Source organism: Eimeria necatrix, genomic scaffold, assembly GCF_000499385.1.
Source record: "Eimeria necatrix Houghton genomic scaffold, Enh_scaff3, whole genome shotgun sequence".
Classification (NCBI taxonomy): Eukaryota; Apicomplexa; class Conoidasida; order Eucoccidiorida; family Eimeriidae; genus Eimeria; species Eimeria necatrix.
In genome coordinates, this window is record NW_013655295.1 from 66,777 (window position 1) to 81,996 (window position 15,220).

Below are 15,220 nucleotides of genomic sequence, written 5' to 3' on the forward strand. Positions count from 1 at the left end.
GTTGCTGCTGCTGCTGCTGTTCCTGCTGCTCCTGTGGCTCCTGTTGTTGCCGCCGAGGACACAAGAAGAGCAGATAACTGCGTGATAGCAGCAGCGTGCAGTTTGCAAGAGAAGAGCAAAGCCCCACTGCTGCAGTGAGGCGTTGCTAGGGGTGGAAGGCCATTGGTATTGCTGCTACTGTTGCTGCAGTAGTCGTGCATGTTGCAGCAGCTGCTGCAGGCCGGATCAAAACCAGCTGGAAAAGCAAAACGGTTGCTGGCAGTTTACACCTTGCAACAGTCTCCAGCAGCAGTAGCAGCAGTGGCAGCAGACATAACATGAAGCCCCTCTGTGCTCACAGTTGAGGGCCCCCCAGCCACCATACCCTCTAATGGCCGGCCGACGTACCCTTCTGTCTGCAGCCCCTAGGATTTTATTCAAATTTTGCGTACTATTGTTTTTTATTAATTTCAATTTGCTGCAGCTGTAGCTTTTCAGCGGGTTGTGCTGCCACCTCCAGCCACTGCTAGTGGTGCTATTGTTGTTACTGCAGTAACAACTGCGCCGGAGGATCAGCCACACCCCCCAGGTTGCTTCTTCTCGCTGCAGCTTCTGCACTTGCGCACATTTTGTCTTTTTTTGTTTTATTTCATTTTAAAGAATAGTTGTTTAAGCTCTGCTGCCGCCGCGCTCCACAATGGGCGGCGTGTCTTCAGTCCCTGACTCTCCCTCCAGCAGCAGCGATGACCAAGTCTGCGACATTGCCGACGCAGCAGGCCCCCCTCTGCAGCACAAGCAGCAGCACCTGCAGCTAGAGCAGCAGCAGCAGCAGTATGAGTCCGCTGATTTGGAGTTCTACGACGCGAACTCGGGGGGCGAGGAGTCAGCTCCTGGCCCGCCTCACTTGTCAACGCTGCAGCAGCAGCATCATCGGAACAGCAGCAGCAGCAACAGGAGAGATTCAGCGTGGCATTCCACTAGTAGCCTGGCCTCGCTCCCCCAAGATGCTGCCCTGCGCGTCGCTGAGACTGCTGCAACTGCAGCAGTTGCAGCGGTAGCTGCTGCAGCCCAAGCCCACGAGTTTTTTACAGCACATGCAGAAGCATTTTCCTGCTGCCATCATAAGCGCCACCGCTGCTGCAGCAGCAGCAGCAACCAAGTGTGCGCTCTGCGCACTCGCCAGAAAAAGCGTCGGCTGCTGCTGCTACAGCAGCAGCTGACAAGTGCTGGTGCTTCTGTTGCTGTTGCTGGCCGACACAAGGAAGGCAGATACAGCGAAGGATATTCCCAAGGAGTTCCTCTGGGGAGTTCCTGCAGCACGGGTAGCAGGATAAGCAGCGGCAGCAGCTGCAGCAAGATCAGCAGCAGCAGCCAGCCCATCCTGTCTTGCGAAACATACCACTCCCAACATCAGCAGAAGCAGCAGCGCAGCAGAAGCAGCTCGCGTCTAGGCTTTAGCGGCAGAGACGCAGCAGCAGCAGCTGCTGCTGCTCATAGGCCAATAGCCGCATCGCCAGGATCACCAGCAGCAGCTTCTCCTCAAGCACCTGCACTGGCAGCAGCGCCAGCAGTACAGTTTGACTCCCCAGCTTCGCCGAAGGCATCTGCAGCAACAGCAGCATCAGCAGCACCTGCAGCAGCAGCAGCGGCAGCCCCGCCCAGAGAAGCAGCAGCAGCAATCCCAGGGGCAGCCTTGCAGTGGCCCGAGAGCCGCCCATTCGCTTCCCCCAGGATTAGTTCGCCCCTCAGTGTATCCTCCCAGCAGCACGAGGAGATCCAGCAGCAAAAGCGGCATGACAGCACTTCCCCGTCGTCCTCCCGATCTCAGCAAGAACAGCAGCAGCAGCAGCAGCAGCAGCAGCAGCAGCGGGGCCGCCTGCGCTCCCAGCGGCAAAAACTTGTGCTGCAAACGCTGCTGCCGCTGCCGCTGCAGCGCCGGTGTGGCGTTCTGTGCCCATCTGCATTTGCTTCTTGTGCAGACGCGCTGCGGGTGCGGGAGGCGGACAAGAATTGCTTTTGTTTGTGCAAGGTGAAGCAGCCAGGCCAGCGCAGCAGCAGCCTATTTGGCTAGCTGCTGCTTTTATGCTCTCCTTTTTTGTTAATTCGGCTGTCTTTTGTTTTTTATATCTTGAATATATTGTATTTTCATGCATCTGGGTTTAGGGGCTTCTTTTGCTTTGTACTCCGTTGCCTATTTTGCCCGTTTGTCTTGTGTGGCTGTGAGTTTCTGGCTAGTTCATTTGTCCAGTTAAGTTGATTCGTTTGTCTTTCTTCTGTTGTTTCCCCGGAATTCTTTCATTCTTTCTATACTTTTCAGTTTCTATCCGTTTTTGCCTCCGCCTTAACCAAAGTGCACAGTCTTTCGATACTTTGCTGCTGCACAGAGGAAATGCTGCTGCCGATCTTGCTGCTGCGGCTATCGTTGCTGTTGCTGTTTCAGGCTCTTAGTAAGACAGAACGGGAGCGCCTGTCTTGCGCTTCCAAGCGCCCTCCTGTATGTTACCACATAGTTGCACCTCCTATTGCTTCTATCGCTTACGTTACTGCTGCTGCTGCTGCTGTTGCTGCTGCTATTTCTGCTTCCACTGGCGCCATTTCTGCTGTTGTTGCTGGTTTTGCGGCTGCTCCCCTCGGAGCTGCTTCTTTGTTTTCGTGTGCTGCTTCGTGAAACCAGAGGAAGATATCTCCAGACGCAAAGCTGTTGCTTTTGCTGCTGCTGCTGCTGCTACTTCTGTGCAGTGCCACTGCAGCTGCTGCGGCATTTGGATGCATGGACTCTGCGCTCTTGCATTTTTTACCGTATGGGGGGACTGCCGAATGTGTGCCGTCTGCAGCCTCGTCTTGGCGGTGAGCAGCAGCAGCAGCAGTTGCACCATCAGCAGCGCAGGTGGAAGCAGCAGCACCAGTGGAGGTATATGTATCTTCCCTTTGTCATGCAGGACCCCACGAGTGAAGTTGTTTGGCTGTCAAATCTCTCCGCGCTGAAGCAAACAGTTCCAGCAGCAGCTCCAACAAGAACGCCAGCAGCAGCAGCAGGGGAAATCCCTGAAATGACAGATGCAGCAGCCGCAGCATCAGCAGCGGCCGTGGACCCAAGTGCTGGTGCAGCAGCTGGTCAGGGGGGGCGATCTGTGCACTCTTTCGACCTCCGATCTTTTCCCCGGGACTCCCCGAGGCCTCCGCAGCTCCGTCTCGCTGCTGCATTTGTTGCACAAACGCCTTCCACAGCAGCAGCCGCAGCAGGAGAAGCAGCAGCACAGACCTCACTTGCTGTGTTCGTCGAACCGACCGCCGCCAGGGGCTGTGAGGCAAGGACTCTGGCGCCTGCAGCAGCAGCGGCCACAACGCCACTAACAAGCAGCAGAAGTCAGCGACTGCAGCAGGGGCCTGCCATGTGCCTCCGAGTGCAGGCAGCTGGCGATATCTTCCTCGTGTCGTTACCTCCCTTTGTGGGAAACAATCCCTACACTGTTTCCGTGAGCGCCACAACGACGACAATATACAGAATACGAACTGCAGCATTAGCTGAAGCAATGGCTGCTGCAGCAGCGAGGGAGGAGCGATTTTCGCCTGCTGCATGCGCGCTGGTGCTGCTTTTACTGCTCTCTTCGCGCAGGTCGGGGCAGAAGGGAAGACGGAGAAGACGCTGCTGGTGGCAGCAGCAGCAGCAAGACCGCTAGACCCGCTGCAGCTGATACAAGCCATACGGACTCTGCGCACTCTAAACTCCAACCAAGGCAGAATTTACGTGAGGCAGAAGCGCTTCATGCAGCTGTTAACTGCTGCTGGTCATGCTATTGTTGTTTGTTGGAATTTAAAGTTCTGCGCGTTGTAGTGCTGCTGCGATATCTTGCTTGGCTGCAGCTGTTGGATGTCTTCGCGCTGGAGAAGAGACAGCAGCTGAGGCTGCAACAGCGGATATATATGTACCAGACAAGAAAACGCCATACGTCTATGCAGGCCAGCTGCAGCAGCAGCAGCAGCAGCAGCAGCGGTAGCAGAAGCAGCAGCAACGCCATGACGCAAGAAACTGCTGTACCTGGCATTTTGCACCGAGGCGCCGCATCTAGCCTGGGAGCTCGAGGTGATCTTCGAAGCTTGGTCCAGGACATTTTTTGTTGTGTTTGTTGCTGCTATTGGCACTTTTGCTGTCGGACCTTCGTTTCATCCATTGAGGGGGCTACACTTTGAATCCATTGTGAGTTTTTTGCGTTAATTCGCTGCGTCCCGTTTGCTGCAGTCTCCAGCTTCTCTTCCACATTTTCCGCAGCAGCTACAGCAGGCGCAGGAGTAGCAGAAGCCGCAGGGGAAACAGCAGCAGCAAATGAAGTTTTTTCCCCGCGTTTGCGCTGCCTTTCTCTGACACAAGAAGGCTCATCAGAACGCTTGCGCCTTCCCTGCCGGTCTGTTTGGTGTGCTCACGCGAGCTGCTTCGACTTGGAGGCGTATCTCTACAAACAATTCAGTTTAGTGACCGCGAAAGGCCCCTCTCACACACAAGGAGTAGTAAAGGGGGCCAATGGGAGTTACGGAGAACCCCATAAAAGCTCCTCGCCTCCAGTCACTTCCTCAGAAAACGCCAAGGCGGGCTCCTGGCGCTGCCCGTTGTGTGAGGCCCCCGCGCTGCCCCATGAGCTGTATGTGTGTGGATTCGTGCTGCAGCTGCTGCAGCAGCAACCGAAAGATACAGCAAGTGTTGTCTTTGCAGACCCAGACCTCCTGCTGCCCATACCCCACAGAAGACTGAGAGAAGTGGCCGAGGCGATCAGCAGCTAACGTACACCAGCAACAGCATCAGCTGCTGGTGCAGCTGCAGCAGCATCTACTACACCTGCTGTTGCCATCGCCGCTACAGGACGTGCCACTGCTGCCAGAGCACCAAGTCCCATAGCGACGACAGCATCAATAGCTGCAGCAGCTGCTGACTATCTTTCGATGGCAGCAACGTTTTGGGTTGCAGTTTGTCGCTGAAGCATGCTTTTCGTCGGGATTCTGTGGCTCTTGTTTACGGAAGTATAGAAGGCAGTCGCCTTCCAGCTCCAGCGGCAGCACCTGCCGCGTGGCAGCTGGGAGGATGACAAGGCGACACGTGGGGTTGTGTTGCTGTTGCTGTTGCTCGTTTTTCAGTGCTTTCTCTGTGCTGTAGGCGACAGCCTTTGTACTGTAAAATCAACAAGGCAGCAGCAGCAGCTCCATGGGGCAGCAGCAGACAACTCCCAGTAGCCAAGGGCTTACCGGTTTTATTTAGGAGCATCGCCCTCCGAACTAGATGCAGACCATACCTCGTCTGTATTTGAGTTTTTATTTTTGTTGTCGCTTAACATTTAGTAAGACCAACTAACACATACCAGTACGTCTCTGGGTCTTTACGGGACATGGAATTGTATAGATAATATGCTGCGGCTTAAATTAGATTGCAGCTTCTCTCTGGGTCTTCGCGGGACATGGAATTGTATAGATAATCTGCTGCGGCTTAAATTAGATTGCAGCTTCTCGTTGGAGTTACGGCGTCTTATGGGTGAAATTCAATGCCAGCAGTACCTGTGAACGTATTTACACATCGACTTCAGGCATGGGGATTTGTTGGGTGCCCGATGGATTCTGGATTGCGTCGAGCACACGCACATATTATGCGCTTCACGTAAATAGAGTATATCGATATGTTATATTTATTGATGCTTCAGGGCCCGGCCTTCTGCCAGGGGCCTCCATATACTAAGTTGTATGCATCTATAGGGAGGCATCGATATAAAATGCGTACGGAGGCAGATCGCTGAGGACAGCAAGATCCTTCGAGCACAGCAGCCAGGCTCAGCGTTTGATGTTGTCCCTGTAACTACCACGTGTCTTGTGCATCCTAAGGGATCACGAGTTTGTGTGACCAAATATCTGTTGAAACGTTCTTAGAGTGTTCCAATTTCCCAAGGGAGGGATGCCACAATACTTTCTAACTTCACTTCGCCTCTCAGCCTCGATGTCACATTTGGTTTCCCTGCACCTCCACAGTGCATGAGGGTTGTGTACGGACAGTACTAGTAGAAAGCGATGACGCAGTTTATAATCTCAGTCCAGTGCTTAAGCAGAGATACTGTCCGGCCTGGCCCAGAAACACCTTCCTTGGTATGATTCATACAATCGCATGTGAGCACCAGCAGTCTAGCAGATGAAAATTCAATAACTGGGATTGCTGATTTTAGATGTAGGCGGTGCACTTCAATGCAAGCGCTGCAACAGATTCGGGGACTCCAAACATTTGTGGAACAAGACACGCACGGTGCAACTCACAGCGGGTTCTGCTGCGAGAGGGCACCCTAACGCTATTTGGTTACTCCGTCGTAGTGCGCACTACGCAGTACAGCTGGAGCTCGCACGTGATGCAGCCTCAGCCTCCAATCCTTACAACACAGCTTACTGGAATATCGTCATTCCGTTCAACTACTCCAATAGCCCTTTAAATTCATATATGGCATCGCAGCCTTCCACACAATTCGCTGAAACATACAATCCTATACCTGGGAAAATACATAGTTAAAACTCCCCACAAATAGCATCATCACACTGAGTGACGCCACAGTACAAAATTCTTCAACTAGTGTCCACGGATGATGTTGATGCCTCAAAGCAAAGTGTCAACTTCGCCACTCCCGCAGCTGTAAGAGCTAATCTGCGCAAGAGCGATCATGGTACTGATCACGGCCAAGAGACTGCATGGCGAGCCATAGTTACCTTAAAATTTGCTCCGCTAAGCCCCACCGCTCCTTGCAAAAAGGCGGGAAACAGCTATGGCAAATTAGCGTCTACTCACCAGCTTCAAACCAGTGAACAGCAGGACAGTCACCACAAACTAGCCGCCTGATGGAGTTAAAATGGTCCCCCTGGAGGTCCTTCGCCACGTATCGCTAGCACCGTGGGACCCAATAATCAACAGCAGATAAATAACACTGTTTTAAGTACGGGCACCGGGGATCGAACCCGGGATCTTCTGCGTGTTAGGCAGACGTCATAGCCACTAGACCATGCCCGCGACAGACCGCTGAAGTACTATAGCGAAAGAGCACGATACGCGTCGATAAAGCACAGAGCCTCTCTCCAGTGTACTTTGAGGATTCGCAATTTCATATGCAGTGGTCAGAGGGCCCAACAGCTACAAAATGCTGCCAAATGGTGTAGAGGAGGACACTAGGAAGACGTACAATAAATGAGCCAACAAGAAGGCAGCTGTTGGTGAGTGCGGGATGATCGAAGACTAAATCTGGCAATTGTCATGTTTAAAAACACACTGACAAATATAAAAATTTGAAACTAATGCAAGACAAATGCATACACATTGCATTGGGATACGACGAATCGGTGCAGAGCAGGACACTGGTGTGGCTTTAGAGCTGAAGCCAACAACCACTCGTGCGCTAGCGTATTCAGTCTTCCACCAACTTACTGATTCAAAACCCAAAACTTACTCGGGCCTTGATTAGATAATGCAAAATCATTCGTTTTTACCAGCGCTGGCTTAGCGCAGAAGAAAGAGTGGAACTGTTAAGGGCGTCTAGCTCAAATGGTAGAGCGCTCGCTTAGCATGCGAGAGGTAGAGGGATCGATACCCTCGTCGTCCACTCACGTTCGAGTCTCACCTTTCCACAGTGGATTTTCTTGCATACAACTTTTCTGTGTTCAATAGTAGTCATCTGCGCAAATCAGCACCCGGCATCCCTCTTTTCAAGCTTCACCCCTGGGTAACCTTCGTTCGGCCACGCCTAGGTGCAGGTGGAGCCACCTAGAAATTTTCGCAACGGTCGGAAGCCGTTTGGAACTTGATTTACACAGTAACAAGCAGCCATTTGCTGCGTCCTACACATAAATTCATGACTACTGACGATACACGCACCCATCACCTCCTGCTGACTCGAGGGCCGAATCTTGTTTCAGGAGTAACATGACGTTACGCGCCTGATTCAAACTGTAGTTCATATCAGCTCTAGTCTAAGCAAACGGCCTTGCAATATGGCTGGGTGCAGATGAATAGAACCAACCAGCCAACGTCCCGTAACAATGGGTTTTCACATTTCTTGGATTTGCATGGATATGCACAACCTTTTCCCTGTGGATAAGCAGTGAACAACGACCATGCATACAAATAACCAATTCAAATTTACTGCTTCATAACGCCAGCTGCTCGTCCCTTCGCTCCTTCAGAGCCCAAACTAACGTTCCCACTTGTCCCCCATAATAACAAACCACAACAAGCGTGGGGGGTGCAGGCGCGGTTTAGAAAGAAGGAGGCTCAGCAGCGGGCCCAGCTTGGATGCCCCTTTGAAGCTCACCGTGCCAGTCACATGGCGCCGGAGCTGCGGGCGCACAGCACAGCAGTACTCCATAGCCTCTCTGCACCTTGCGCAGCTGCGGGTGCAATTGTTCTATTGCCGCCGCAGCGGAAGCAGCCACTAGCTGGGCCGCTGGGGCGGGCCCTGTCGGTAACGTAGGATCCACGTTTGCGTGCAAGTACAGAAAAGTACACGTAGTGTTTTTCTCGGTGTTTATAAAGGGGGCTGATGTTATTGAATATTGTTGTCGAATCGCTCTATGCATTCTCAAAGCCAAAAGTCATTTTTAGGTTTTCCGCTTCAAAGGTAGCACACTCCTTGGGAAGTAAGTGCAAGATAAAGCTTGGGATCAGACCACCATAGCCTGAACACACTCTGTACGAGCTGCCTGGCGTCAGTGTTTTCTATTAAGACTGGAACCTCCATTCCGTGGGCCCTCGAGTGGAATATCGCGGTGTTGACGGCACACGCGGCCCGCGTAGGTGTTGGTGTTACTACAACGATCCCACAACCGCATTGATATATGAGCCACAACAGGGAAGGCCTGCGGCTGGACAGAATACTGATTGTTGTGTGCTAAGCTGATCCCTCATGCTAGGCCTGCTTGCGTATTTCTGCTGGCAGAGGCGCAAGCTCAATGCTGGCTGAGTCAGGTCCCGCAGCAACAGCGTTTTCCGCCGCGCGGCGGCAGCAGCATAGAAAGCCTCCCAGCCGTCGCAGCAGCTGCGGGGAGGATCGGCTGGGGCTAGAGGCGGCGGTCATTTGAAGTCGCACGAATGGCAACTCGTTAGAGTACAGCGAGTTTCGGCCGAGCCAGAAGTCCCAGCAGTTGCGCCAAACCTGTGCAGTGGACACATAATTGGCGTCAACAATATTCAGTGGCAAGTATAGTAGAAGCAAAGCTGTGGTGTCCATCCAACCACTCTGTGGAGAGCCTGCCGCCTCAGCAGATGGCACAGCGCTGTAAATGTGCGTGATGGCATGGTCTACGGCGAAGTGTATATATATGGCCCTACTTGGACAGACAGAACCACATTTTTATTCTGACTGCACTGCGTACGGTGAAACAATAAATCATATCTATAAGGGTGTAGTGCTCCAGATTCGCTGACCCCTTTGCTAAGAGGATTGAAGGTCTTTTGCCAGCGCATTCCATGACGAGTCATCACACCAACCCTCCGCCACAGGTATTTGTACCTGAACAGTGCCATGCAGACCAAAGGTGGCGCCTTGAACGTGGAAAATGACAGTCACGAATACTCAGCAACCAAACATATAGATTAGCAGACCAGTAAGGTGCCCAAGGAAGCGCAAGAATCCCCTTACTTTGCCGCTCACCTTCCTCTATTTAGCAGCTCATTCATGGTCAAATTGTTTGCAACATTGCGCAGATGAGCCCACAGGAAGGTGCAAGACCGAAATGTAGCGATGGGCAACGCGTACATTGCCTGTGGTGTACCACACACAACGAACACTTGACAAACAAAAGCGCAGTCGGGAGAAAGGCTACTGCGAGAGTGAACGGAAACAATAACAGAGTTTACCACAATGCCACTGAATTGTGCATTAGCAGAAAAGCTCGGTTTTGTACCTTTTCCTTTTGTCTGCATTTGCCAGTCGCTTGTTGAATGTGTGTCTGTTTTTGTGCTTTCTTAATAGTTTCAACAAGCGTGTTTCTGTTGGTCCTCTTACCACTGCTAGAAAAGGGTCATGGTAGAACAGCTCCACTGTGCCCTGCAGAAAGCCTTCAGACTTCACGTGGACGAAGTAACAACAGCAACAGAGATACATGTGTAGTACCTGCAGAGCAACAACAGCAATTCACTTGCAAACAAAGTTAACGAATACTCAACCAGCACATGGTGCAGACAAAAATAAACATGCTTAAAGAGGGTTGAGAGGTTTCATTCCCCATGCAAAGTGCAAAATACAAGCTACACGAACAGGCAAAGGAAATAACTGCAGCAACCAGATATGAACGGCAAAAGCATGTGCCGGTTTAAGAGAACGTACCTGGGTGCAGCAAACACATAAGAGCCATGCCGTGAGGCACCGGGCGTTTCCATAGCCGACACAATTTGCTATCCAAGGGCAGTGGTGGTCAAAGCCTTCTATGCATCTGTCACAAACCCTGAGAGATTCATCAGAGGAGGGGAAAGGAACAGAAACATGTACGGCTCCAACATTCTAACATGAATGAGAGCAAGCACAACAACCGGTAAATTCCATGTGAATAAAATGGCTTGAATCAAAAGCAGCTAACAGTATAGTTCAGTAGCACTTCACATGCATCTGTATACATATCCCGTATATGATTGCATTCCTTCATCATATCTATACCGTTTCCATTTAATTCTACATCTATAAGTTTAGAAGGGATCACAAATGGAAGGTAGTTGAATGATAATTACCTGCAGTGCTTTGTGCGAATGGGACGGTAGATCCAACATGTGTAGCACAGCCGCTGCATATCGATTTCCTCTATTGTCTCAGAAGGGGTTTCAGGCGCAGCCAAAAGCTGCAACAATTGATGCACAAAAACGTTAAGCGAGCTGACACTGCTTCAAATATGTGGTTAGCTTACTCCCACGCTCTTGCTCTCAGACACACGAATGGCATAACCACAGAACTAGAAATATCTGAAGGCACGTGAGGAGAGGCTCGGCAATGCCGATGCACCAAGGGCAGCACTGGACTGCTGCCCCACACCATTTCAGAAAATAGGGTAGCGTGAATGAAAATGCAAGGGCATTGAGAAAAATAGTGAGACGCAAAAAAGCGAAAGCATCGGGCACAGAAGAATGGAAGCGACGGAGACGTAAAACCAGCAAAAGGAAGTGAAAAAACAGACGACAAGGCACGCATACAATCATGCAAGCAAACAGAGACCACCCAATCTGTAATAGCCTTACATCCATTAGCTCTTCCACGGACGAATTTCCTTTGGGTCGCCTAGGGAGTATGCCAGGATTAGAACATATGAGTACTGTGATCAGTAGCAGTCCCGTATACACTCCAATCTTACCCAATAGACAAAGGCGCGCAAACCAACCCCCAGCCCAAACCCCTGCTGCCGCTCCTGCTGCAGCAACACTTTCAGGGGTAGCCGGAAGGTAGAGCGGGTCAAACTGAGGAAACAGCAGGCAGAGGGCCAACAACGTGCACTCTTTTTCTTCCCAATTGATCATGAACTTTCCTGTTGCTTGTATCTATGCGTGTAGCTAACAGGCACCTCTAGAATATGTTCCCATTCACGTTCTAAGGCACTATTCTCATGTTTTAGCCTCCCTACGGTACGGACTGGACACGGAAATGCTCAGGCAAAGCGCGGATAGCTTTAATCAGGGTTTCTCATACTGCAGCAGCATTGACGGAAGTGTCAGCATTAGCAACAGGGTAAGGGAACATCCTAAGCTTACGGAGCGCGCGTAGACAATCAGCATCAACGTGAGACCACACAGAGCCAAAATTGGAGGCGCCTTCAACTGCCAGCCACCGCTGCAGTCCGTCAACAACCGGCATATACGCGATGGCCGGCACGAGTGTGGCGACTGCGATAAACAAATAATCCAGCGAACAAGCAAGGAGGCAAAATATCGAAAAACAGGCCATGCACGCGAACTCTTTGTCTTTTTGGCAGTTACTCATCGATCTCAGTGCACAGCTCGCGTACAGCCATGGTTTTGCTTCCACATTCGAAAGCGCACACCACCCAGAGTCTTCAAAGCCCATTACAGTAAATCGTGGTTTTCATAATACAGGTCAGTCCCAGCGCACCCGCATGTCATCCTCTGTCAACACGCGGTTACGGGGATCGTTTCGCAGTTGGGGGTTCTGCTGCAGCTTCTTTACATACGCTGTGAGTTCAGGATTGACTGTTTTGCTCGCAGCGATTATATCTAGCGGCGTCTGCAATATGAAAGCAGGACAGCACGTGAACAAGAGTACAATTTATACTATCTACATATACATAGCACTTTCAATATATAAATGTATACATTCGATAGTGTATACATGAAATACATGTGCAAAAAGATACGTGCGTATGCGTATACAATTCATTTCACTTTCTGTGCTGCTCCATGATGATGATTAGTCTGTCTCACTAGGCGTGACTTCGTGGTGCGTTCACTGGGGTCTTGGCCGCCTTCTTCTACAAGCGCTCTGTTGAACATCATTAAGAGCAAATAAAAAGGCAAAGGCAGGGAACTCCTACAGGAGTAACTGCTGCTGTTTGTTGAGCACTAAGCGAGCAGCGACAGCGAGCAGTCTGATGAAAGCGTGGCGGCCAAAGGATCGGCAACAACACCCGGAAATAACCACAGACAGCGCTGGCGCTGTAGAGGTCTCTAGAACGGTGCCTCTTCTGACAGCTACGCTGGTCCCTGGCTTCGTGGCCAGCTAAATAGATAGCTAACCAGATGGTGACCTATCTGGTCAGCTAGCTAGATCAGGATCGTAACCCACCGGAAAGCCTCTAAGTGGCCGCCCTCGGCCGCCCGGTGTAGCGGCAGACAGCCAAACAAGTCGACAGCCGTGACATCCACGTCAAAATACAGTAGCAGACGCAGCACCAGTGTGTGGCCCTGAAGAAATTACCCGCACGCAGTAGGCCATTGCATTTTGTAGACAGTGCAGCCTTGATGTGTTCACATCAAACCCTAACCTCACAGAAAGTAAGATTAGTGCTTTCACGTAAAAGGGTGCTGTTTGGTATCTTTTGCATTGTCTCTTCTGGCTCGAGCCGCCAGCCCTCCGGCATATATTTATGTAAATGTGCAACAAGATCTACACGGATCGGCCTGCAGCACCTGCAGGTGCTGCTGTTAATTCACTGTAAATGTGCACCCAGATCTACGCAGATCAGCCTGCAACGCCTGCAGGTACTGCTACCAATTCAATACTGAACCCCCGGCCCTGTGCTGTGGGGGCTGTGACTTACCTTGAAGGCGGCCCAATGCGCGGGCGTGGAGCCACTAGCGTCTGGCACAGCAAAGGCTGCGGGGCCAAGAAGCTTAGCGAGCAGCAGAACACACTTGGGGGCATCGTGCTGGGCTGCGAGGGTGCAGCAAGTGCCCCCCTTAGAGTCCTGCAGCAGGGGGCTCTGGCCCAGGCGTTCGGGGCAGTAATCTGGAAGCCCCTGAGGCTGCAGGGGCCCCTCAAGAGACCCCTTGGCCTCGCTGTTGCTCAGCTGGTAATCAAACAAGGCAGCCCCGTGCTGCAGCAGCAAACGCGCAGCTGCAGTGTTGTCCTTTGTCACCGCCCACATCAACGGCGTCTGCTTCGTCTCAGTCGCGCGCGCGTTCACGTCCGCCCCTGCATCGCAGCAGCAACGCAGCAGCAGCAGCAGCAGCAGCAGCACGGGATATAGGACTTTTCTGTTTCAAGTTGCGTAGATTACTGTCTTGCTTGAGGCTGTGTTCTACAAAAGAAAGCCAGCATGAAGGGGCCAGCCACGGGTGGGAACTGGGGCTTGGGAAGGCCAGCTTAGTCTTAAGTGGCTTACCCGCGTCAATAAGAAGCTTCATGACGCTGCGCTCATTGCAAAGAGCTGCCCAGTGCAGCAAAGTGTGTCCTGTCTCGTCTCTGAGGGCGATGTAACTCTGTGGAGGCAGCTGGCTCATGCACATGGCAGCTAGCTGCCCCTGGGAGGACCTCAGCATTAGGAAGAGCTGCGCATGCACTTCTGGCTGCTGACAGAGCTCAGCAGCACGGGCTCTAAGGGAAGCAGAGACCAAACTGGCGCTGCTGCTGCTGCTAGCTGTGGCCAGGCACACCCGCGAGCTCCATCCTGCGGACTCCCCTCTGTCGAGGGGCGCTCGGACGCTGCACGAGTTCTCCTCCAGGGGCTCCTGCTGCTGCTGCTGCTTCTGCTGCTGCTTCTGCTGCTGCTGGTGCTCTTGGGCTGGGTAGCACGGGAAGGCGGCCACATCTACGTAGGTCGGAAGCTCCCGAGAAGAAGCCCTGGAAGCCTCTTTTGCGTTTTGGGGGAAAGCAGCCCGTGGACGCAGCCCAGTAGAGCTCGTCTGGCGAGAACTATTGCTGCTGCTGCTGCTGCTGCTGCTGCTGCTGCTGGTTTTGCTGCTGGAGCCCGCGTTCTGCTCACTGTGTGCAGTGTCTACACCCTCAGCGCCGCCATCACCTGGTGGCGCTGGCGAGTGCTGCATCTTCGCGCCGCAGCCCTCTGCATTCCACGCACGCCGAAAGCGCCCGCCTTGCAGTTGGTGGCAGCAAAGTGGCTTGCGAAAGGGGCATTCAACAAGATGCAGAGGGCCAGGGGAAGACAGACAAAAGGCCAGTGGTGTGCACAAGCCAGGCCAGTGAAAGCCAGTGGTTAGTGGCGCCCGGTGAGGGTTGTATGGGTGGAGCCAGAAGTCGCACTGTGTCAAATGCTAAGGGCAAATGCTCTTAACGCAGGAAGGGCTGATGGACCGAACCCCCGCGGGGGGAGCCGGGCTGGTACGGTCTCAAGTGCCCGATGACGAACCACAATACCAAGCTCTACATACGCACGAACTGCTCCCCCGCATGTTGCTGGTGGATATGGCAGTTCACAACTCCGCAGCCCACCCAGACAGCGACGCTGCGCAAAACTGAAATTCACATGAACCCGCGCTCTAATCTACTGGTCAGGCCCGAGATAAGAGCAGCGTACAGTGATTAAATCCAATCAAACGGCTAATGAAGTACATGTAATCTATAAATACTAATAAGTTGCAGCAGGCGTTCAACTGCTCGTTCATGCATGCAGCCTTGGCTTCATGAAGTGGGAAACAGCGGCGGTGGTAGTGATCCTGTTCGATAGAAGTATCGATCCGTCCCCTAAAGGCCATAATAGCAGTTATTTACTGTGTGTTTTGGTTTGAGAAGCACGGTCTGCACACACTCTGACTGAGTTTTCCTATCGACTGACGACTACGCGG

General features: G+C 52.3%; 2 protein-coding genes across 2 annotated transcripts; one reads left to right on the plus strand and one right to left on the minus strand.

Moving 5' to 3' along the window:
• Nucleotides 1-676: 676 nt before the first annotated feature.
• On the plus strand, nucleotides 677-4,755 carry ENH_00050730 (MIZ zinc finger protein, putative; the record flags this gene model as incomplete). Its single annotated transcript, XM_013585233.1, has 7 exons — nucleotides 677-2,008; nucleotides 2,420-2,473; nucleotides 2,719-2,826; nucleotides 2,919-3,455; nucleotides 3,596-3,727; nucleotides 3,844-4,063; nucleotides 4,220-4,755. 7 exons carry the CDS (start codon nucleotides 677-679, stop codon nucleotides 4,753-4,755), a joined length of 2,919 nt encoding a protein of 972 aa, XP_013440687.1.
• Nucleotides 4,756-12,059: 7,304 nt separating this feature from the next.
• ENH_00050740 (Ankyrin repeat protein, related) lies at nucleotides 12,060-14,464 on the minus strand (the record flags this gene model as incomplete). The annotated part of the gene is made up of 5 exons (XM_013585234.1): nucleotides 12,060-12,206; nucleotides 12,404-12,461; nucleotides 12,765-12,883; nucleotides 13,240-13,613; nucleotides 13,804-14,464. The coding sequence occupies 5 exons, from the start codon at nucleotides 14,462-14,464 to the stop codon at nucleotides 12,060-12,062; spliced, it is 1,359 nt and encodes a 452-aa protein (XP_013440688.1).
• Between the last annotated feature and the right edge of the window lie 756 nt (nucleotides 14,465-15,220).